This window comes from Chlorocebus sabaeus, chromosome 9 (assembly GCF_047675955.1).
Source record: "Chlorocebus sabaeus isolate Y175 chromosome 9, mChlSab1.0.hap1, whole genome shotgun sequence".
Classification (NCBI taxonomy): Eukaryota; Metazoa; Chordata; class Mammalia; order Primates; family Cercopithecidae; genus Chlorocebus; species Chlorocebus sabaeus.
In genome coordinates, this window is record NC_132912.1 from 10,237,668 (window position 1) to 10,261,517 (window position 23,850).

General features: G+C 38.9%; 1 protein-coding gene across 1 annotated transcript in view; it reads left to right on the plus strand.

The window, feature by feature from the left end:
• Positions 1-20,519: 20,519 nt before the first annotated feature.
• LOC140712452 (uncharacterized) overlaps positions 20,520-23,850 on the plus strand; it is a 113,344-nt gene continuing 110,013 nt past the window's right edge. The window contains exon 1 of the mRNA XM_073019513.1: positions 20,520-20,776. Within this exon, the coding sequence (XP_072875614.1) occupies positions 20,520-20,776 (257 nt within the window). The remainder of the gene's footprint in view (positions 20,777-23,850) is intronic.

Below are 23,850 nucleotides of genomic sequence, written 5' to 3' on the forward strand. Positions count from 1 at the left end.
AAGCAACTTGATGATTCTCTTATAAAACAATACAATTTTCCTTCAGTGCTATCCACATTTCCCCTTAAAGATCAGTGTGATACTACTAAGTGGTATCCTTTATGAACTAATGAGTCAAGTTGACAGATTTTAAAATGAATTGTGTCAGCCAATCTTGACTGGAAATATCTTTCACATTCACTTTATGAGTTTAGACAGTCTAGTCTTCAGAATAATGCCAATGGTGAAATAAAATCACCTAAAGTAATAGGTTAAGGTGAGGAGGCTTTCTGATATCAAAATTTCCATGCAGAGCTAGTGACTTTGTATATTTTTGCAGATGATTGTTGTTTGAGCATAAAGTTTTTCCATAAGGACTCAATTGTGAAACAAAAAGAAACGAAAATGAAAAAAAATTTGTGTGACGTTATATATATATATATAGAGAGAGAGTAAAGATATATCACTTCTTACAGTATATACATATATGTATACTGTGTTTCTAGCTCTGAGTTTGGTCTTTAGGCAAAACTGAGGGTCAATTTATTTTGATTTATTTGTACACTTTCTCTTTTCCACAAATGATTTGTGGAGGTTTACAACATGGAATACAATACACTGGCAAATTCAGACTAAACCAAATAAATATAAACTGGAGGTCAACGTTGCAGGCTTTGGGTGAGATGCCAGAATTAATCTTCTTAAGGCATGTCTGGACAATTTTGAGCAACCATTAAACAAGATGTCAAGGCTGAATCTATTGTGACATAATTACAGTTTAAGCCTAATATATTTTAGTGTTGTTAGTTACACGTCACTAAAGCATGGCCACAAAGACTCTAGTGGAATTTCTTGGCTAACTCAATAGATGGTAGGGTCTTGGTAGTGGTGGTGGTTTTGGTTTATTTTTAATCTTTTGCTACATAGATCTTGTGCACAGTAAAAAGAAACAATGACTGCTCAGGTGGTAAGCAGTGAGACAGGTTGGCAGTGTATACCTAAGATTGGCCGTAAGATGAAAAGTCATTCACCATGGGGTGAAAGCTAACTAGTAAGGAGGAGTGATTTCTAGTCCCTGGAATGGAAATACTGAGATATTGCTCCTGAGTATTTTGGAAAGTTGCTTGTTATTAGGTAATAAAGTGACTCAACTCTGCCCAACTTTTGTGACAGAAGACCTAAATGAAATTCTACTAGCTTCAAGGAGGCTTGAAGCTCTTGCTGTATATTATTTTATTTTGTTTTTTAAATTCACATGTAATAATTGTAATATTTATGATGTGGATAAGGATGTTTCAATATGTGGAATGTATAGTGAACAGATCAGATCAGGATAGCATATCCATTGTCTCGAACATTGGTCATTTCTTTGTGTTGCTATATTTTTGAAGTCAGTATATCACTATCTGTCTTACGCGCAATCACCATTCACTCAAATGTCCAACCTTGGGAAGACACATTCAACTTTGACATCTCATTCTTCTGTTCACACAACTTCAGCAACTACTCCTAGCAATTCTACCCTAGAAATGTCTTCCTATTCATTAGAAGACAAATCTATCATTCAGTCTCATTGAATTATAGCTTACTAATCACAGTTCTACAAAACAGGTAGGAATGCAAACAACTGCTATTTGTACATGATCCCTGCCTTTTGTTTGTCTTTCAAAATCCAATGCATAACTCTGCAATAGTAGATCTTCAAGCACTATAATTAACAAAAATTTTTTTGTGTGTATACAGTCTCACTATGTTGCCCAAGGTGGTCTTGAACTCCCAGCCTCCAGCAGTCTTCTCTTGCCTCGGCTTCCCAAAGTGCTGGGATTACAGGTGTGAGCCACTGCACCTGGGCCAATCTTCAAGCACTATGAATAGTTAGGTTAGGCAAGCAACATATGAAGCAGTGGGTGTTTTCATTTGTTTCTGTTTTATTGTTTTATGAATACCTTGGGTAGGGGATTCAAGGCTTGTTTGGGGATTTTTGCCTGTATTTATATGAAATCCATCTTCACTCCACCAAAGCATCTTCCAAGTTGCTTTCCAAAATAACAAGTGTTTTTATTCATTTCACCCACACCACCTTCATCTGCCTTTGAAGTTCCTTGTGGATGGTGAATCAGATGCACTGTTATTCCCTAGAGTCTTGTGTTTTCGGCTCTTCAGAGCAGCCAACTATGTTCAGTGTGGCCCTCAGCAGTAATAACTGGAAAAACTCTCATGTCTAGAGATCTTTTAAAGGTGCTAGAAAGTGGAATGGAGGCTTCTCAATTCTCTCCTGGTGTCATGGATCTCTGACAATAAAGGGAAAAACTTGTCCTACAGGAATCCTTCCACTGATGACTGGAAAATGCCACAGGTCTCCTTTCTTGCACATTTTGTTCCTCAAACCCATGCTGTTTTTTACCTAACTGGGAGAAAATGAAGCTCCTAGAATTTATGTTCCATAAAATAATAAAATAGAACTGTGGTTTACATGTTTTACAGTTATAGCTATAGAGGCTGGGCATGGTGCCTCACACCTGTAAACCCAGCAGTTTGGGAAGCCTAGGAAGGAAGATCTCTTGAGGCCAGGATTTTGAGACCAGCCTGGACCATATAGTGAGACCCTATCTCTAAAAAAATGTACATTAAACTATAGGAAGGGAGGTGGCAATTAGTGTATTCACAACAGTCCTAGTACCTGGCAAGGTCACAGGTAGGCAGTAACGCAAGGCACCTGCATAAACCTTATGTAAATCAGATATATTTAATCTAATCCACCAGTCTAGCGAGGGTCCAAACATCTGAGCTCATGACCACCTTACCAAAGATAGCACATAATATTTCCAAGCATTTTAACATCCCCGATAAACAATCCATAAAAAATAGATCCATATTAAGTATGTGAGCTCTTGTTTGCTCCTGCCCTATCTCCCTTTGATATGGTTTCCGTGTGTCCCCACCCAAATCTCATCTTGAATTGTAGTTCCCATAAACCCCTGGTGTCATGGGAGGGACTCTGTGAGAGGTAATTGAATCATGGGGGTGGTCACTACCATACTGCTGTTCTGGTGATAGTGATTGAATTCTCGTAAGATCTGATGGTTTTATAAGGGGCTTTCCCCACTTTTGCTTGGCATTTCTTCTTCCTGCCACCATGTGAAGAAGGATGTGTTTGCTTCCACTTCTGCCACAATTGTAAGCTTCCTAAGGCCTCCCCAGCCATGCTCAACTGTGAGTCAATTAAACCTCTTTCTTTTATAAATTACCCAGTCTTAGGTATGTCTTTATTAGCAGCATGAGACTGGACTAATACAGCCTTTCATTCTTGTATTTTTGTTACATGTTTTTTATATATATATATATAAATAAAATATTTGCTATTTATATATGTGTATATACACATGTGTAAAGAATTTATAGCAAATACTTACAGAGACTAAGTAAAAATATATCACAATAAGGATGTAGATATCTAGAGTCATAGCTTTGATAATTATGATCACTTTCTTTATTTAATAATCATACACATTCATTTTGTAGGTTATAAAGTAAAACTAATAGTTTTACCCAGAAGTTCCGATAAGAAGGTTGGCACTGCTCCTATAATCCTTGGGCATCCATGTTAAACCCAGCAAATGCACGAAAGTAATAAATAATATTGGGAGCATGCATTCCTACTTTTAGAGAATGTTCTCATAATTAGACAAGTATTTCTCCCTTAAATTCTGTAACTTTCCTCTTTTGAGGACAATATAAAAGTTCACAACAGAGGAAAACATGAAGCACATAATGATCAAAGAATACCTATGTGAAAAGTCTTTTAATACTGAACTATTTTAAGACTTGGAGGTATTCACAATAAGTATTAATTATAATAAATTCCAAAATTAAATGTACAAAAGATCTTGGTTCATCTTTTTCATATTTATTAGGAAAGATATTTTCCTTAAATTTTATAAGAATACCTTCCATTTTCTTTGTACAGAAATAGATTATATAATAAAGGCTAACTTAAGTTGGAGCCTAAAGATTTCCTGATACTGGCTGCCTGTTCAAACAGATGAACTTACTATTGCTTAAAAATGACCCTGCAATAAGGGAATTTTTTCCAGTGCTCTGTGTATTACTTTGGCTTGGATAATAGTCCAGAAAAGACAGTCTATAACACTGACAAGGAAGAAGTAGATATGAGATATGGAATTCTATAAATCCTAGTTATTGTTTTATTATTATATTTCAGTGGTTTCTAGATTTTAAAATGGTTTACCCTGTTTGGAATTTTCAGCACTCATCTTTCTGATAATCGTATTTTCCATTTAATGTCATTTTAATCTGATTCTATGACCCTCCCTAAATACCAAGTTTGTTGTTCTCCAACAGAGTAATTATTTAGTGTATGTCAGCTTCTGGAAGACCAAGCAAAAATGAATATGTGAACGTCTCTCTTGGTATTCAAAAAATGTAATTTTGGGGGTGAGATAGAGAGGAGATCCTGAGAAAAATTAAACCCTCTGATTCCAAATAATTATTTCTCCAGTTCTGTCAAAACCATAATACCAGTAAGAATATGTTTAAGGTTCAACTTTTATTCTATTTTCCTATTTTCTTCATATTTTTCCTTTTTCAACATTTTTTCATATCTAATAAACAATGCTCATAGGAAAAGCAAACATTAATTTAGAAACTGTATGTGAACACTACCTTTTACAAATGTCGCATCTGTTTTGTTTCATGGAATATGTATGTATACATAATGCATAAGCATGACGGCCTTTATTTAAAATGTGCAAAGCTGATTAAAATAAAGAGATTGATGCTCACCACATAGAACACTCATTTTTTCATTCAACAATTATTTCCAGAGTATTAGTAAATCATAACTAGAGTATAATCCAACCTAGGATTAAGTAGAACCATCTAATCTAGATTATATCTTCATTTTCTAATAAGACCTTAGTGTTTTAGATACAACTTATACTTTTTATCCATACTATGCATATACTTATGTTACGAAGTACTTATATGAGTCAAGTACTTTAAAAAATGCATACAATATAGAATCTCTTTCAAAAAGTCCCTTACATTAGCTTGCTTCATGTCAAAGTTTCATTTCTTTCTACCCATGTATTTTTTCACATTTTCTGGTTTCTTTTTGGAAGCGAAATCTACTCAATTCTGAGTGATAATCTCCCTGCAGATGTAAGTACCTAGAGAGAAGAATAGGAATCAAAAGGCATGACTCAAAGAACAACAAAAAGAACTCTCACACTTTACGAAAGTACTAAGTGTATAAACAGAGATATTATCAGGTGAGAAATAAATTATTCCTAGTAAAATCAATATTGGCACATTGAAGAGTATAGAGCACTTGGCCTGCAGATAATTTCTTCCCAGCCAATGAATCTGGGGGAGGAAGCAAGATTTAAGGGAAGTCTCTTTCTGACTCTGGAATGCTACCATTTGTCCTCATCACTGAAGACTCAACTTACTTCAACTCATTTGAAAAACTGCTGCAGTATTGTTTTGCACAGTTTTAAAGAGACATTAGTGATTTCTTTATTGATTGGATTAATTTGACAATTATAGAAATAGCCTTAGTGTTCAGACATCATAAAATGACATTAAAACCCCAAGACACATTAGAAATTATTGCATCTTAATATAATAACCATGCAAGAGAAAATTTTCAGAATAGAACATGAAGCCTGTCACTAGGCTGTCCCACTGGAGTGGGCTGGCTTTTTTTTTTTTTTTAAGGCATTTTTACAGCTCCCTGAAGAATGATGAATCCTGGATCTGCCAAAATAGATTAAGCAGTTGGTTTGGGAGATAAGAGCTCTACAGGGAAAACATTTAGCGTCCAATTAAGTTTGGATGTCGGCAAAACTAAGTGGAAAGAAGGTCCATGATGCCAGCCTACTGGGTAGGATTTACAGCAGCTAAAGATTGCTTGATAAGTACTAAAATTGCAGGTCATCTCTAAGACTGCTTCGTCTTTGAGCTGAGCAGCCATTCAATTGCCCTTCAAGTGTCACACAATTATTTTCACGGACTCTTAGAGTCTACCAGGTCAGCTCTCTATCTTTCTAACCAACTCGGAAATGTCCTCTAAATATCCCTGACCACAAAGCTAACCAGCCTTTGTTTAAACTCTTCCAGTGATGGAGAGCTCACTACTTCACAAAGCTAATAATTTTTAAAATCTATTTTCTTTAAGTTCTACTTCATATTGAACTTGTTCTACATATGCCTTATTCTGAAATGGTTATACCTTAGCGTTCTAATTAATCCCCTTCAAACACAAACTAAGGGATTAGATCCTCCACACAGGAAGCCTCCAAACTTTTGAAAACATGTGAATATTTGCATTTTGGCGGCTCTGCTTACTAGCTGTGTAAACTCCAGTAATTTTTCAAATTTCTCTGTCTACATGTCTCCATCTCTCCAATACAATTAGTAATATTTATTTTATAGGGACAGTTAGAAGACGAAATGCCAGACACACAGTAAGTGTTCAACTAAGTGCGTGCTTAATCTTTCAATAGACTTCTCCTTAAATCTGGTACTGGAGAAATCATGTTGAAAAATGCCTTTGATTTTGGTAAGTTTTCTTCATAATGAAAAAAACAAAAAGTAAATATGCAATCTCTATAAAATGTGCCGAACTATGAGAGGAGATATACAGTGTCGAGGAAGCACCAACAAGCCAACTAATTTAGTTCAAGGGGGAATAAGGACAGTTTCTGGGAGAAGTGACTTTGAAGGTGAGATTTGATGGATGATGAATTGCCCGAGTGAAAACGATTAAGTTAAAATAGTTGCAAGAAGATAGAATAACATGTGAAAAAAAATCCTAAAAGGTAAAGGAATGAACAGAGGTTTAGAAATAAAAGCTGTTCAGTATGGCTTTAGCGTGTTATGTCTGGCTGTAAGTAGTAATAGTAATAATAATAGTAATAATACTGTAACTGAAAATTTGGAAGAAGGGCAGATTATGGACAGTCTTCTATGCCATGTTAACTACAGGAAGTAAGAAACTATTAAGGGATTTAAAGGAAAGCAGCAATATGATGAAATTTGTAGTAGGGGGATGATCTGACGATGTTTTAGGTGCTAAAGTTCATGGTACCCCTATTGCCTAAGTAGGATGTGTTATACACTTGGGAACATTTCAGGGCTATAATATGTCCTATTATCCTTTAAAATTGTTGCCTAAGCTGTATACCCCATTTTTTTTTTTTTAGAACAGACCCAATTTGCATCTATAGTCATAGCATAACTATTCATAGTACCTTCTCCTTTTTTCGAAATGGTCCTAGATTAAACAAAAACGACAAGGTCACTGGGCCTAGTCCCCAGAAACTCTGAATCTTAATTTATCTCCCATTCTTTTAGAGTTCTTACTAGGGAGACCCTAAGTTTCTATGCAGGCTCAACCTGCATATAAGAAGTTGTTTCTGTTGTTATTATTGTTTTTAATTTTCTGACTAAGGAAAATATAGGGGTATAATTACACTACCCATTCATGATATGTCTCATAAGCTACTCAATGGTAAGGAAAATCTTTCTATAGTCTAGTAACCGTTATTGTCCTTCTTTCAAAGAAGAAAACATCTCTTGCTGTATTCTGCCAAAGCCAGTGTGTGTGTGTGTGTGTGTGTGTCACGCTGAGTTTTTCACAGTACACGTAATCATAGTCTTATGAAATTTGGCTCTAGTAAGTAATGGCTAAGATGTAGCCAAGGCAGAAGGTTGTTTCAGTAAATGGAAGAGCGGATCACTGCAGAAGATCCTAAGCGTTGGATAGACAAGGGACTGTCTTGGGAATGATGAAAAGCTTTAGGATAGAAGGAAAATCAGAAGTCTGGTATCAACATATTTAGGAAATGAGGACTATTGACAAAAGTCTGCTAATTGCAGTGAAAGCGATGAGAGACAGAAAACCTAGAGGATGAGTCACAGAATACCAAGGGATTGTACATAAAGATCAAGGAGACATAGTCTGGAAATGGAGCAAGGTGAGAAGCTCTCAAGTCAGACTCTTAGAGGCAAAAGATAATGATGTCTTGTGCAGCAAGCCAAGTTTTTCACAACACCGAGAGAGAAATGGACTCTTTACTGAAGAGAGAAACGATGGAGAGGAGTGTGTCAGGGACAATTTCACGGAACAGGAGAGAAAACTTGGAAAGAGAACAGTGACTTTGAGTTAGGAGAAGAGAAACACAGAAAACAATGGGGATTATAATGCCAGATTGGACAGATGCTTTTGAGTTTCTTTCTTGGGTGCTGGGTCTGCAGAACAAAGACACTGGCACACTGGATTTAACTTTTTAACTTTTCTTTCTTTCTTTTTTTTTTTTTTTGAGACGGAGTTTCACTCTTTTTGCCCAGGCTGGAGCACAATGATGCGATCTCAGCTCACGGCAACCTCCGCCTCCCAGGTTCAAGTGATTCTCCTGCCTCAGCCTCCCCAGTAGCTGGGATTACAGGCATGTGCCACCATACCTGGCTACTTTTGTATTTTCAGTAGAGACGGGGTTTCTCCAGTTGGTCAGGCTGGTCTTGAACTCCTGACCTCAGGTGATCCACCCACCTTGGCCTCTCAAAGTGCTGGGATTACAGGCGTGAGCCACGGCCCGCGGCCCAACTTTTCCTAAAGTTATAAACTACTCAATGCCGTAGCCCCTGGGGAGACTGGGGATGTGGAATTAGCCCTGAAATCTTACAGGATACAGATAGTCTTTCTGGGGTATATCTGACTTCTGCAGAAGTCCAGGTTTCTAGGCCGGGCGTGGTGACTCACGCCTGTAATCCCAGCACTTTGGGAGGCCGAGACTGGCGGATCACAAGGTCAGCAGATTGAGACCATCCTGGCTAACACGGTGAAAATCCGTCTCTACTAAAAAATACAAAAAACTAGCCGGGCGAGGTGGCGGGCACCTGTAGTCCCAGCTACTGGGGAGGCTGAGGCAGGAGAATGGCGGGAACCAGGGAGGCGGAGCTTGCAGTGAGCTGAGATCCGGCCACTGCACTCCAGCCTGGGTGACAGAGCCAGACTCCCTCTCAAAAAAAAAAAAAAAAAAAAAAAAAAAAAAAAGAAGTCCAAGTTTCTGATTATGGAGAAAAATCTCCATTGGAAGGAATAAGCTATGTTCTGTCCTTTGCTGGAGACTCAGGAAAGTTGTCCAGGGTTTAAGGATATGAGCAAATGGATTCATAGAAAGTATGTAAGGTTCAAAGTGGATATGAGAGACAAATTTGGGAGCAGCTTCAGAGCGTGGTCTCTGAAGCCAAACCTGAGTTTGGTTTCTAGCTTCATGACTAACTAACAGTTTCCTCTTCTGCCAGTTAACCACTGAGAAATGTCTGATTGTCCCATGGAGTCATCAGACCCTGACTTCCAAATGTCTGGGAAACACTTAATAAAAGCAGAAATTCACCAGGAAATGAATGTTTCCAGGGACCTAAGAAAGAAGGGGAGTTTTCTGACAAAATGGAATATGCATATTTGATATCTATGATCTGGATGATGCCAGATTTCCAGAGCCAGTGGTTTCATCTCTGGGAAATTCCTGGACTTATTTGCAGAGGAAGAATGAGAACCCTGGAAAGGTCAACACAGATGCTTCCCTTTCTGCAGAGAAGACTTCTAAACTTCCAATATACAGCTCTTATGGTGCATACATGCCTTGTCACCCAACCAGCATCTCATTGAGGAGTGGGTACTTTGGATAGTTGTTTTTCATTTACCCCATATTAAGAAAATTAAATATAAGGATTATTTCCAAGGCACTCTTGATCATATTTAGAAACTGTAGAAACATCAAAGGTCCTTGGAGTTGAAAATACAGTATGATTGTTTTCTCACCCTAACTTAACTACAGACATTCACCCTAACTTATTTAATAAAATGAAAAATAAAAATAAAAACACAGTAGTCTCATAGAAGTATATAGTGTGCTTTATAATTTAACTCTGAGGTTGATTAATGTCATGCTCACAAATTGCATAAATTCACCCATGAATCTATACGTGAATCTATATAGCCTTCATACCTATGCGTATATATGGAGTTAACCACAAATGAGCAAAAGAGACCTTATAGGTTAATGAACCTATAAGGTTAAGATATGCCCCCATCCCCACCCCCTATTTCCACCATATCTTACATTTTGAGCTTCTTGAGGGTAGGGACTACGTCATAATAATCTATTATTCTAAGCAACTAGAATGGTGGATATCACATTAAGATACTCAGTTATTTCAGTATTGATGGGTTGCATCATTTAGTTATGTATTAATTTTAAAAGCACAGGGCATCTTTCAAAAAATAGAAAAACGTGTCAAACACTAAAACCACCAATTCAAATATTTGTGCACATTTTCATCATTAATATAAACTCTTAATCATTTTCTGGAGATAACTATTGAAATATTACTAAGTGATATAGTTTGGATGTGTGTCTCTGCCCAAATCTCATACTGAAATGCAATTCCCAGTGTTGGTGGTGGGGCATGGTAGGAGGTAATTGGACTGTGGGTGTGAATCTCTCAAATATGGTTTAGCAGCATCCCCCTTGCTACCATCCCCTTGATTGTGAGTGACTTCTCATGAGAGATCTGGTCGTTTAAAAGTGTGTAGCAGCAGCCAGGTGCAGTGGCTCACGCCTTAATCCCAGCACTTTGGGAAGCCAAGGCGAGCGGATCACAAGGTCACTAGACCATCCTGGCTAACCTGGTGAAACCCCGTCTCTATTAAAAATACAAAAAACTAGCCGGGCGAGGTGACAGGCGCCTGTAATCCCAGCTACTTGAGAGGCTGAGGCAGAAGAATGGCGTGAACCCGGGAGGCGGAGCTTGCAGTGAGCTGAGATTGCGCCACTGCACTCCAGCCTGGGCGACAGAGCGGGACTCCGTCTCAAAAAAAAAAAAAAAAAAAAGTGTTTAGCACCACCCCCCTTGCTCTCTTGCTGCTGCTTTTGCTGTGTGACATGCCTGTTCCCCTTTTGTCTTCCGCCGTGTTTGAAGCTTCCTGAGGCTTCCCCAGAAGCAGATGCTTCCATGCTTCCTGTACAGCCTGCAGAACCAGGAGCCCAGCAAACTCATTTTCTTATAAATTACACAGTCTAAGGTATTTCTTTACAGCAATGCAAGAATGAACTAATACACCGAGTTTTGAATAGATGGAATAAACACACAGTGGAGTTTTCCCATTGGGCTACCTGGAAACCACCTTGGAAGCTATGTGGACTTCAAAACATTCCTTAGCAGAATCCTTTTAAGTCTCCAACTTTAGTTTCCTTCTGTTGGTCTCTGCTTCAGAGTATTCTTCCCCTGATATGTCAGCTCGTACTTTCCAAGTTGAACCTCATTTGTTATGTCTTCCACATTTTTCAATTCCCTGTGGGCCTTAGAAAAGTAGTAATTTTGCCTTCGTTATGACTGGTGTTTATAACACTCACCCTCACATATCATCTGCAAATGTTATTCATATTTGGTTTCTACTCACTCTCAGATCGTTTGAGAAGACATCACTTTCAAAGAGCCCTCAATCAATCTGTAGAGTCTCTCTGGACTTATCTTCCCCACTTGAAATGATGTCATGTCATTTCCCATTTTTCTTTGTCCTGAATGCCTTGTCAACTCTACACTCCTAGAAGAATGATCATATCTAGACAAATGAGAACCGTAAACACCTCAGTAATTTCAAAGCATCAGATCCTTTTTCAGTTATAGTAAAATGATGTCTCCGCAATATCCCTCCTATGTCTCGGCCTCAACACCATTAGATTCTTTTTTTTTTTTTTTTTTTTGAGACAGAGTCTCGCTCTGTCGCCCAGGCTGGAGTGCAGTGGCGCGATCTCGGCTCACTGCAAGCTCTGCCTCCCGGGTTCACGCCATTCTCCTGTCTCAGCCTCCCGAGTAGCTGGGACTACAGGCGCCCGCCACCTCGCCCGGCTAGTTTTTTGTATGTTTTTAGTAGAGACGAGGTTTCACCATGTTAGCCAGGATGGTCTCGATCTCCTGACCTCGTGATCCGCCCGTCTCGGCATCCCAAAGTGCTGGGATCACAGGCTTGAACCACCGCGCCAGGCCAACACCATTAGATTCTTATCTGTCTATTGGGAAACACAAATTCTCCAAGCCCCAGTTCACTGCCTGGACACAGGTTGCTGACTGTCATAAATTTCTTAAAAAAATTATTTTAATTGAAGAATGATATGGGTGGTGAAAGGTTTTTGTTTCTTTTTTTTTTTTTTAATCAAAGATTAAAGTTGAACTAACTGTCCAATGAGTTTATGGATTACTGCTCTCCTACTTTCTGAATACCAGAAATAAAATTGCTTCAGTTTTTTTCTATAGTCCTTCAACATCTCACCTTCCCATTTCTAGAAGACTTTTCAAAAATAATTGCCAGTGTTCCAGTAACTTCATTAGCTAATCCCTTAACACCCTGGTGAGTATGTCATCCAGAGCTACAGAAACGATACAACTCAGTAATTTGAGAGGAAATTGGGGTCAGGTTCTTTGCAGCAGTTTAGATTTTATTTTTTGCTTTCTTTACCATTTTCATCAAGATCGAGTATTTTTCCACTTTCTTTCAACTCTTTAAGGCACAGATTTTTTATACGTTAATTTTTATGTCAAAATTACATATTTTCTCACACTTTCAACACTTTTGGGCGTAAACTTAACACTCTTCCTTCTCCCACTAATTAAGCAGACAGTTTCACCTTTTCAGCCACTGTCAATAAAGAAGATATTTTGATGTGTCAGGTTATTCTGAAACAATCCTGCCTTTTCTTGCCAATAGCATAGCTACAACTTTCCCTGGATGAGAAATGAAATGAAATATTTATTTTCAATACAAAATCATATACATATCATGTGGTTGCTCCTGCAGTAACCTTTTAAATATTACTCTCTCAAAGTTCTGGTTTCTTGGTGGCATACTTTTCAAACTTTATATACACACAATTATTAATTATTTTTTATATTATTTGAATAATTTCAAAAGCAAACATCATTTAAAAAGCAGGACAAACATCTGTTTCCTGAATATTTGAACATGTTTTTAAAATCACACTATTTTAATGTGTACCTATTAAATTATAACTGGTAAACCACTATAAGCAAAGTCACCTGAACATATATTCTTCAAAGAAATTGTGAATCTACCACATTCTAGAATATACTGTAACTGCTCCAAGGCTTCATATGGAAATTTTTAAGTGAAAGCATTCGTTTTATAACTTCGCATTCAAACTCTATGTTGTCCAATTCTGTTTAAGATCTAGAAAAAGAACTACTTGTTCTTGGGAATTATTTGTGATGATTTTAACTAATTCCTCTCATTTCATATAAAAGTAACCCAAATAGAACTGCTGGAATAACTACAGCAATAACTAGTGTTTATTTTATTTATTTATTTATTTATTTATTTATTTATTTATTTATTGAGACAGAGTCTCACCCCGTCGCCAGGCTGGAGTGCAGTGGCACAATCTCGGCTCACTGCAACCTCTGCTTCCCATGTTCAAGTGATTCTCCTGCCTTAGCCTCCCGCATGGCTGGGACTACAGGTGCGCGCTGCCACGTCCAGCTAATTTTTGTATTTTTAGTAGAGATGGGGGTTTCACCATGTTGGCCAGGATGGTCTCAATCTCTTGACCTCATGATCCGCCTGCCTTGGCCTCCCAAAGTGCTGGGCTTACAGGTGTGAGCCACCACACCTAGCCTAGTGTTTATTTTTAATTTTTTGTTTATTTCAATAGGTTTTGGGGGAATAGGTGGTGTTTGGTTACAAGAATAAGTTCTTTAGTGTTGATTTCTGAGATTTGGGTGCACCCATCACCCAAGCAGTGTGCATTGTACCCAATGTGTAATCTTTTATCCCTCACCTCCCTCTTGCCCTTTTCCCTGAGTCCCAAAGTCCATCGTATCATTTTTATGCCTTTGCATCCTCCTAGCTTAGCTCTCACTTATGAATGAGAGCATACAATGTTTGATTTTCCATTCCTGAGTTACTTTCATTAAAATAATGCTCTCCAATTCCATCCAGGTTGTTGCAAATGCCATTATTTTGTTCCTTTATATGGTTGAGTAATATTCCAGAGTGTGCGCGTGTGTCTGTCTATCTATCTATTTATCTATCTATCTATCTATCTGTCTATCTATCTATATCACCTTTTCTTTATCTACTGGTTGATTGATGGACGTTTGGGCTGGTTCCATATTTTTGCAGTTGTGAATTGTGCTGCTGTAAACATGCATATGCAAGTATCTTTTTCATATCATGACTTCTTTTCCTCTGGGTAGATACCCAGTAGTGGAATTGCCGGATCAAATGGTAGTTCTACTTTTAGTTCTTTAAGGAATCTCCACACTGTTTTCCACAGTGGTTGCACTAGTTTACATTCCCACTAACAGTGTAAAAGTGAATAACCAGTGTTTTTAACTTGAAAAATATAAAGTGTGAATTCATAGAGCCTTTATCCAATGACTTTTATTTAGTATAACATTAAAAACCTGTCATCTCACTTAAAGGTATACTATCAGACTAAAAGCATTCACTCTCTAAAATAAATATACATAAAATTCTAAATAAGAAGAATTTATGGATTTTCACAAGCCTGCTGAAGGGCATTGGGAATACTGAGTAATAGCGCTAATTTATATGTGGATGGTCTTTTGTTGCAATCTTATAATCACTTTCTCGTCTTCTTTTGGCTAGTTGGAGATATTGGAGCCCATTTTATTATGATTCATTATTCCCTTACTATTCCCAATTCTTCAAATCTGCATAAAGGACAATTACATCATATGATATCCATAATAAAGTCAATCTCTTTGTGGGTTGAAGTTTAATTTTATAATAAGTGGCTTTTTAACAAGTAACATTTTAATTTTAGTTTTAATAAAAGATTGTGATGATACAAAAATTTCAAAGAAATTACTTCTACAACGAATGGCAATAATTTTAGGTGATAGAACATGCTTTAAAGAGATCACTTTATTTCTTTAGAGCAGTTTTAAGTTCACAGCAAAATTGAACAGAATGTACAGAGAATTTCCATACACCTCCTGCTCCCACCCATGCACCACCTCCCTCACTGTTGATCTGCCGCACTGAGTGGTCCATTTGTTACAATCAATGAAACTACATTGACAGATCATTATCATCTAAAGTTCAGAATTTACGTTATGGTTCACTCTTGATGTTTTATGTTCTGTGTGTTTTGATGAATGTAGTATGACATAAATCTAACATTACAGGGTCATACAGAGTAGCTTTACTGCCATAAAAGTTTTTGGTGTTCTGCCACAGCAGTCCCCAACCTTTATGGCACCAAGTACTGGTTTGGTGGAAGACAATTTTTCCATGGACTGAGAGCGGGGTGTAGTTTCAGGATGATTCAAGCCCATTATATTTATTGTGTACTTTATTTCTATTATTATTACATTGTAATAGAGAAGAAAATAATTCTACAACTTACCATAATGTAGAATCAGTGGGATCCCTGAGCTTGCTTTCCTGCAACTAGACAGTCCCATCTGGGGATGATGGGAGACAGTGACAGATCGTTAGCCGTTAGATTCTCATAAGGCACGTATAACCTCGATCCCTCATATGTACAGTTCACAATAGGGTTCACACTCCTATGAGAATCTAATGCCATAGCTGACCTGACAGTGGGCAGAGCTCAGGCAGTAATGTGAGCCATGGGGAGTGGCTGTAAATACAGATGACACTTCATTCACTCATCCTGGGATCACCTCCTGCTGTGTGGCCCAATTCCTAATAGGCCATGGGCCAGTATTGGTCCATGGCCCAGGGGTTAGGGATCCCTGCTCTCCCACCATTTTCACATTTCCAAAATGTTATATAATTAAATTACGTGTATGTGGCCTTTTTATATTGACTTGTTTTACTTGGTAATATATATTTTTGTTTCCTTCATGTCTTTTTATGGCATGATAGCTCATTACTTTTCAGTGTCACATAATATTCCACTGTCTAGCTCCAGGTCAGTCTTTGGGGCCTCAGGCTCTAGAGGACCCAAGGTCCAGGTATATTCTGGCAGACCCAGGTTCTAGGCCTACTTCAATAAACTCTAGTAATAAGCCAGCCCTGACAGACCAAGATCCCAGGACCACTCCTGCAGACACAGGCACCAAGCCAGCCTCCATGGACTCGGGACCCAGGTCTGCCTGCCCCCATGGATTCAGACTGCAAGTCTGTCATGGTACCAGGCCAGCCTCCATGGCTATAGGCTCCACACCCACCCCTGTGGACCCAATCAACAGGTCCACCCCCCAGTGGTGCCAGGGAGGTCGAGGCTGCAGTGAGCCAAGATCACACTACTGAACTCTAGCCTGGGTGATAGAGTGAGACCCCATCTCAAAAATAACAGCAACTGGCCGGGTGCAGTGACTCTTGCCTGTAATCCCAGCACTTTGGGAGACTGAGGCAGGCGGATCACGCAGACAGGAGTTCGAGACCAGACTGGCCAACATGGTGACACCCCGTCTCTACTAAAAATACAAATAATTAGCTGGGCAGGTGCCTTTAATCCCAGCTACTTGGGAGGCTGAGGCAGGAGAATTGCTTGAACCTGGGAGGTGGAGGTAGCAGTGAGCTGAGACCGTGCCACTGTACTCCAGCCCAGGCAACTGAGCGAGACTCCTCCTCAATAATAATAATAATAATACTAATAAAACAGCAACCGCAATAAAATGCCAACATGTCGTATTAGTACATGATAAATAGATATAATTTTTGTCAATTAAAAATAAATTTTAAAAAAGAAGCAAGGTGAACATGATGCACTGTGTAAAAAAAAAAATGTAAGCAGACCTTTAGCGATCTGTTCACAAGGTGTGCAGCGGGAGGACCTGTCCTATAGCCCCATGATGAGGTTTCAGTGTGTGGTGAGCCTCTGCCCCAGACTCGGAGCTTCGCAAGCTCTCAGGTTCCCTCCCTGAGGTGATACAGGATGGCTGGAGTGGCCTGGGGTTGGGTACCTCCCTTTGCCCAGGTGAGCCAGACTCTCATAAAATGCCAGCAGGTTAGCCTCTGTTAATGAGCTTCTCCTGAGAGCAGACCTCATTAAGAAGAGCAGAAGGCTCTGGTTTATTTCAAAATGGTTCCTTTTCCCTTCTCCCTGCTGGAAGCACTGGGGGATTTTCTCTGACATTCATTGTGAGGACCTGGTCGAGTCCCTGGAGGTAAATCTCACAAAATGTGGGAGCCTGCCTGTGACTCAGTCTCCCTGGAGTTTTTATCCTGACTCGTCCACACCCAGCCTCCAGCCGTTCTTCAGTCAGCTCAGGTTCTCCCATCCTGGCTCTGTTCCTGCAGAGGCTTTTACTGGTAGATTTTGGCTTGGGTAAGTTGTGATTCTCTGGGTCCTGTCTGTTTCTCCACTTTTGGGGGCCTCAGTGTACCCTGTGCCCTCACTTCTCTGACAGCTCTAAGAAGAGTTGATTATTTTCCAGTTTTTAAAAAATTTATCTTAATTTTAATTTTTAAATTAAAATAGGTACAGGATATGCAGCTTTGTTACATAGGGAAATGTATGCCATGGTAGTTTGCTGCACCTATCAACCCATCACCTAGGTATTAAGCCCAGCATGCATTAACTATTTTTCCTAATACTCTCCCTCCCTGCATGCCATCCCCTCTATGAAAGGGCCAAAACCAGGAATACCATTTGACTCAGCAATCCTATTACTGGGTATATACTGAAAGGATCTAAGTCATTCTATTACAAAGATACATGCCCATGTGTGTTCATTGTAGCCCTATTCACAATAGCAAAGACATGGAATCAACTCAAATGTCTATCAACGATAGACTGGATAAAGAAAATGTGGTGCATGTACACCATGGAATACTATGCAACCATAAAAAGGATTGAGATTATGTCCTTTGCAGGAACATGGATGAAGTTGGGAGCCATTATCCTCAGGAAAATAATGCAGGAACAGAAAACCAAACACTGCATGTTTTCACTTGTAAGTGGGAGCTGAATGATAAGAATTTTCAGTTTTTTCAGTTTTGTACTTGCTAGGATGAAGTAGACCCTTCTGAGCCTTTTCCAGGCCAGACTGGAAACTGGAAGTCAGAACAGGCTCTTGTAGGTGGATCTTTAAACACTTTGGAAACTCTAGACTTTCATTCCTGAACATCCCATCAAGGAGACCCTGGCAATCACTTTATAGAATAGACTTAATATGTAGAATTACACAATATGTATAATTACATACAATTCCTGTTATATGTGGTGTTTAAAAAAACCATTTAATGTCAATATCAAATATTGTTTAATAATCAATTGGAACACAAAAATAAGGCTAATTTTAGTTGAATCTTCTAAGGTGCACTGAGCACTTTTCCTGTGCCAATCTGCAGGCTGAATTAATTAGATGATGGTTTCTTTAAAGGTTATAAAGCAGAAAATGCAGGCACTATTATTATCTGATGAGGAAACTGAGATTTCTTTTTTTTTCCTCCCCTTAGAAACCAGAAGACTTAAATACATTCCTGAGATAGTCTCATGAAGATGGAATTAAAATGCTCCCTAGCTGCTGACACCTTATGGGAATGCCAGGGAAGTAGATGCAGGTACTATTACGTTTTTTCTTCCTAATATTTATAGAGCATTTACTGCATCCATAGTGCACTGCTACAGCGCTCTGGGGAATTAGAGAAGTGTAAGCTTAGCATGATATTAACTCAGGGATTTATATTCTAGTAGGGGAGACTAGATATGAGCTTAAATATCTATAATCCAGGATAAAACGTGGCAAGGAGCATGGGAGAAATGAGAGGAGGGAGCAATGCCTCTGATTAGCGGAACTAGGAAGAAGGCTGACATGAGGCCGAGTTTTGAGACGGAGCCACTGGTAGGTGAAAATGACCTGGTAGGTGGAATTCAGTGGCGGGTGAAGGCAATGACCATAAAGCCGAGGCATGAGGGCCCAGTTGTGCTTAGCAAGGAGCAAGTTACTCTTATTGGCTGCAACGTTTGGTGATCATGTGAAAAACAGTGGCGAATCAGTAGATTGGAGAATATGAGGCAGGCCCTTGAAGGCCAGGCTGAGGCATTTAGACTTAGGCTTTTGGAACCCTATGGGGCATTGGAGGATTGCCAAAGTTTAGCGAAGAGCCAGAAATCTTTAATGTTGGCAGAAACTTGACTAGTATCTGGTCTACAATATCACATTTGATAATCTGATAATGAGAGATTCATTAACATTACCAAGATTGCCCATGATAACAGCAAAAAGACATATTGTGGGGATGTACAGTTCTAAATTTAAAATTTTCAGGAGCAACCCCCAGTGTCTTCTTAATCACAGGTGAGTAGGTGCTGGTAGAGGAACTGACCTCTCAGCAAATAGGTGGAATTAATGCCCCGGTACCCTCATCTCAACTAAGCTTCATGGTCTCATGTAGTTTTTGTAACAATTCCGGAAGACAGGTATTACAGTTTCTGTTTAGTAGCTGAGAACAATATCTTCTGTAGTAAAATGTGTGAATCTGGGTAGCAAAGATGATCTTGAATTAAATCTCTGGTCAATTAAAAAAAAAAAAAAGCATTATTACGTTTTCAGACCTCACTACTTTGTTCAGGATTTCTCCTCCTTTGACCCTTTGTCCCAGAACTAATTCTGGGCTGGGCACAGTGGCTCTCGTACCTGTAATCCCAGTACTTTGGGAGGCCGAGATAGCTGGATCACCTGAGGTCAGGAGTTTCAGACCAGCCTGGCCAACATGGTAAAACCTCGTCTCTACTACAAATACAAAAAAAAAAAAAAAAGCCGGGTGTGGTGGTGGGTGCCTGTAATCCTAACTACACGGGAGGCTGAGGCAAGAGAATCTCTTGAACCGGGAAGGTGGAGGTTGCAGTGAGCCGAGGTCATCCCATTGCTGTCCAGCCTGGGCAATGGAGCGAGACTCCTTCTTAAAAAAAAAAAAAAAAAAAGGAAAAGAAAGAAAAAAGAAAAAGAAAGAAAGAAAACTAATTTCTCAGCAGTGTGGGGGCGTGCTGAGAGGCAGGGAAACAGCCTGCCCCGAGCAGCAGCCACGCCTTTGGTGATGCCATTCCCTTTTCCTGGAATTCCTTTTCCCTGAATTCACTAAACACACTTATTCATCAAATATGACTTTCTTCACCTTTTTTAGATTTGACTTTCTCTTCCTAAACTTTAAGAAGAAGAAGAAGAAAAATAAAAAAATCTGTGGTATTTCCCCAATGAAGATACTAAAGCAGAGATTCGAGGAAAATATTTTCTGTATAGGGTGTAAAAAAACCCCATTGGGGAAGCAGGGAAGTAACAAAGAAACAAAGAGCCAGCCAGGAAAGAGTGTGTTAAGTCTCAGCAAGAGGCGTCTACTCCCACGGACACTTTAGGAAATAATGTAAAATGCAGCCCTCAGAATCCTCGTTTTTTGGGGAGGGTGTGTGGCCTGGAGTTTTATACGGCATTTCTCATGAGTCATTGACGGAGGGCTGCTCCCGTGTTGCTGGCTCCCTGGCACCTCTGGCCCCATGCATGCTGACAGGAGGACTTGCAGTACTAGAGAAAATTCCTCAGATGCAAACATAAAGAGGCAGCAGTTAGACATCAGCCGGGATACACTGGCTTGGCAGGGGCTGACAGATATAGGCGGGGCACTGGCAACATTCGTGATCCTGTACAATCAATACTGCTGGTTGTTATTAGTAAACAGCCAGCTATGGAAGGCCCAAGAAATTGTGGAATTGAGAGAGTGGAATCGGGCCACCTGTCCTCTGGCAGAGAACAGGTAATGAGTTCGATGTCCCTGCTGAGGTGTCATGCTCCAGCTGAGAGCCCCAAGCAGCATATGGAACCGTGAACTGCTAGCCTTTTTGTTTAGAAGAGATGCTCTGAACCCACTCGTCAGCAGGACAAAAAGCACTGGGTCGTCTTTAGCCATTGAGCTGGTAGATTTGTGTCAACCCAGGCACTCTCTGTGACCTTGCATTGGGCGGGCTTGATTAATCGTGAACAAATGTTCACAGAGACGTCAAAGCAAAATGAAAGGGAAGAAAAAGCTAATGAGCCATCGCAGATCCTGAAATAACCTGCAAACGAGTCTGATGCTCCTCTTTCCTTTAAATAATCATGGTTTGCAATGATCAGGAATTTCTGATTATCATTCAGATTCTTAAAAATGCAGAGCTGCACCTTCTTTCTACTCACAGAAGCCTCCATGGTAGCCACCTTGGTTCTACCAACTGGTAGAAATATTTATCTACCAACTGGACAAATATTTTTCAGTCACAGGTGGCTATTAAAGTGAGGAAGGAAATTCACTTGTCAGTGATGATTCTGAGTTTTGCTAAGCGGTGGTTTCGAATCTTAACTTTGATGTCAAATGGACACAGGTTTTAATTCCTTATCCACCATTAACTAACTTACTTACTGTGTAATGTTGGGCAAGTATCTCATGAACTCTCCAAATCACAATTTGCTTGGCCGGGCATGATGGCTCACGTCTGTAATCCCAGCACTTTGGGAGGCCAAGGCTGGCAGATCACCTGAGGTTAGGCATTCGAGACCAGCCTGACCAACATGGCAAAACCTTGTCTCTACTAAAAATACAAAAATTAGCTGGGTGTGCTGGCACGCACCTGTAATCCCAGCTACTCAGGAGACTGAGACAGGAGAATTGCTTGAACCTGGGAGGTGGAGGTTGCGGTGAGCTGAGATTGCACCACCGCACTCCAGCCTGGGTAAAAGAGCAAAACTTGATCTCAAAAAAATAAATAAAAGAAATAAATCACAATTTCCTCATCTGTAAAATGGGTCCAATGATGATGGTGCCCAACTCAGAGCATCATGAGGATTAAATGAAATGAAATGAGTTAAAAATTATTGCCTGAAATATAGGAAGAACTCAACGGAGTGAATGCTAATGTTTACATTGTTGTTGAAGCTGACATGGTGGTAGCTGCAGTTGTATTGATGGTAGTGTTAATAGTGCCATTCCCTTCCACAGCTGGGTGCAATGGAAGGACCGTGGATTTTGGAGGGACACAATCCTCAGTTCTAGTTCTGTTGAATATAGCTGTGTGCATGTTCGGGTGTTTGTAAACATTTTGTTTGGAAATACTTACAAAACATCAAGAAGTATTTGGAACCGAACAATACAGAAAGACTAGATAAATGTGAGTTTCCTTTCCCTTATCCTTCTTCATTACAGCTTATGTGTATCCAGAGAGGGGCTATTCTTTGAGCATATTTATAAAAGCTTCATGAAAAGTTATTTTGTAAAAATCTGTTGATAATTCTAGCATGAGAGAAAAATTTAAAACTTCATTTATTCTGTAAACCAATGGGCCATGTCACTGAGCCAGTATTTTAAATCTAGTTGTGGTTCACTCACAAAATAATTTTTCTCTTAGAGAATGTGACAGAAAAAAATCCGTGAGTCTGCAAAGTAAGCCATGACCCAAGGTTTAAATGGTTAATAGATTAAACAATCTCATCATCATAAGAAGCAAAAGAGAAGTAAATACACGTACATTGTTATTGCAGCAGAGGGTAAACTCAGAAAGTTGCAGGTCTGAAAACTATGAACACAACGTGAAACATGTTTTTCCAATCTGTAACTCCTTGGGTTGGAGAACAGCTTTTGACCCTACATCATCACTTCACAAAACAAAACACTGAACTGCTGGCGAGGAGCAGCTGGCAGAGGACAGTTGTTTTGCTCAGAATCCCAGAGGTGGATCCTGCTGGGTCTGGGAAAGGGAAGACTTTTTAATGACTCGTTCGATGATGGCAACTCATATTCAGTTGTATCTGGTATACTTCATAATTTTGAAATGTCATTTATATGCTGTGGTAAAAGTAGCATTAGGATGTTATTAGAACTAATACTGTCATGGTAGAGGTTACTACAGGAGTATAATTATAACTTCATGTTTTCTGAGTGATATATGATAGGAATATATATACATGTATAAGAATAAATGGTATCACTTCTTATATATTATGTTCTTACATATTTGAGAATAAACCATGTCTTATGCTGTCATGGTAGAAGTTGCTACCATGTAACTTTTACCATGATAGTGTAACAACGGTAGCATAAATTTTCAAATATATGGAATATTTTATTCCATAAAATATTTTATTTTCTAAAAAAATGAATTGCCCATGTTTCCTGCTTTTGTATGCATTTTATCCTACACATTTGTTTTTGTGTTATTTACATGCATTATTTCATATCTTAGGATGAGATCAAAGATATTTAACCATTTATAAAGCAATGATGTGCTTACGTGAGGAACAGTCAGGCTGATATGGTTCTAATCTCAGCCATTGTATCTGCCAAACAATGTTGTGGCCTCTTTCCACGTGTGTGTGTGTCCCGTTTAGTCCTAGCAATAAAATAGAAACTGTATATATACACACATAAATAATGTAAATGTACATATATAACACATATGTGATATATAACTATATAACACATATAATGTGATATATAACTATATAACACATATAATGTGATATATAACTATATATAACATATATAATGTAATATATAGCTATATATAACATATATAATGTAATGTATATAGCTATATATAACATATATAATATGATATATAGCTATATATCACATATATAATGTAATATATAACAATACATACATATATATAATGTCAATATATGAAAGCTACCTGACACTCTGAAAACATAAAATTAAAATTGAGATTTTTCTCTATAACCAATGATCTTTCACCTGTACTAGGCAACTAAAGGGAATCATCACTTTTTCAAATGCTTTCCACATATGTGTTTTTGTTTTTAATTTTTTCTTGGAGAATAAGTCTAGGTGACATTCAC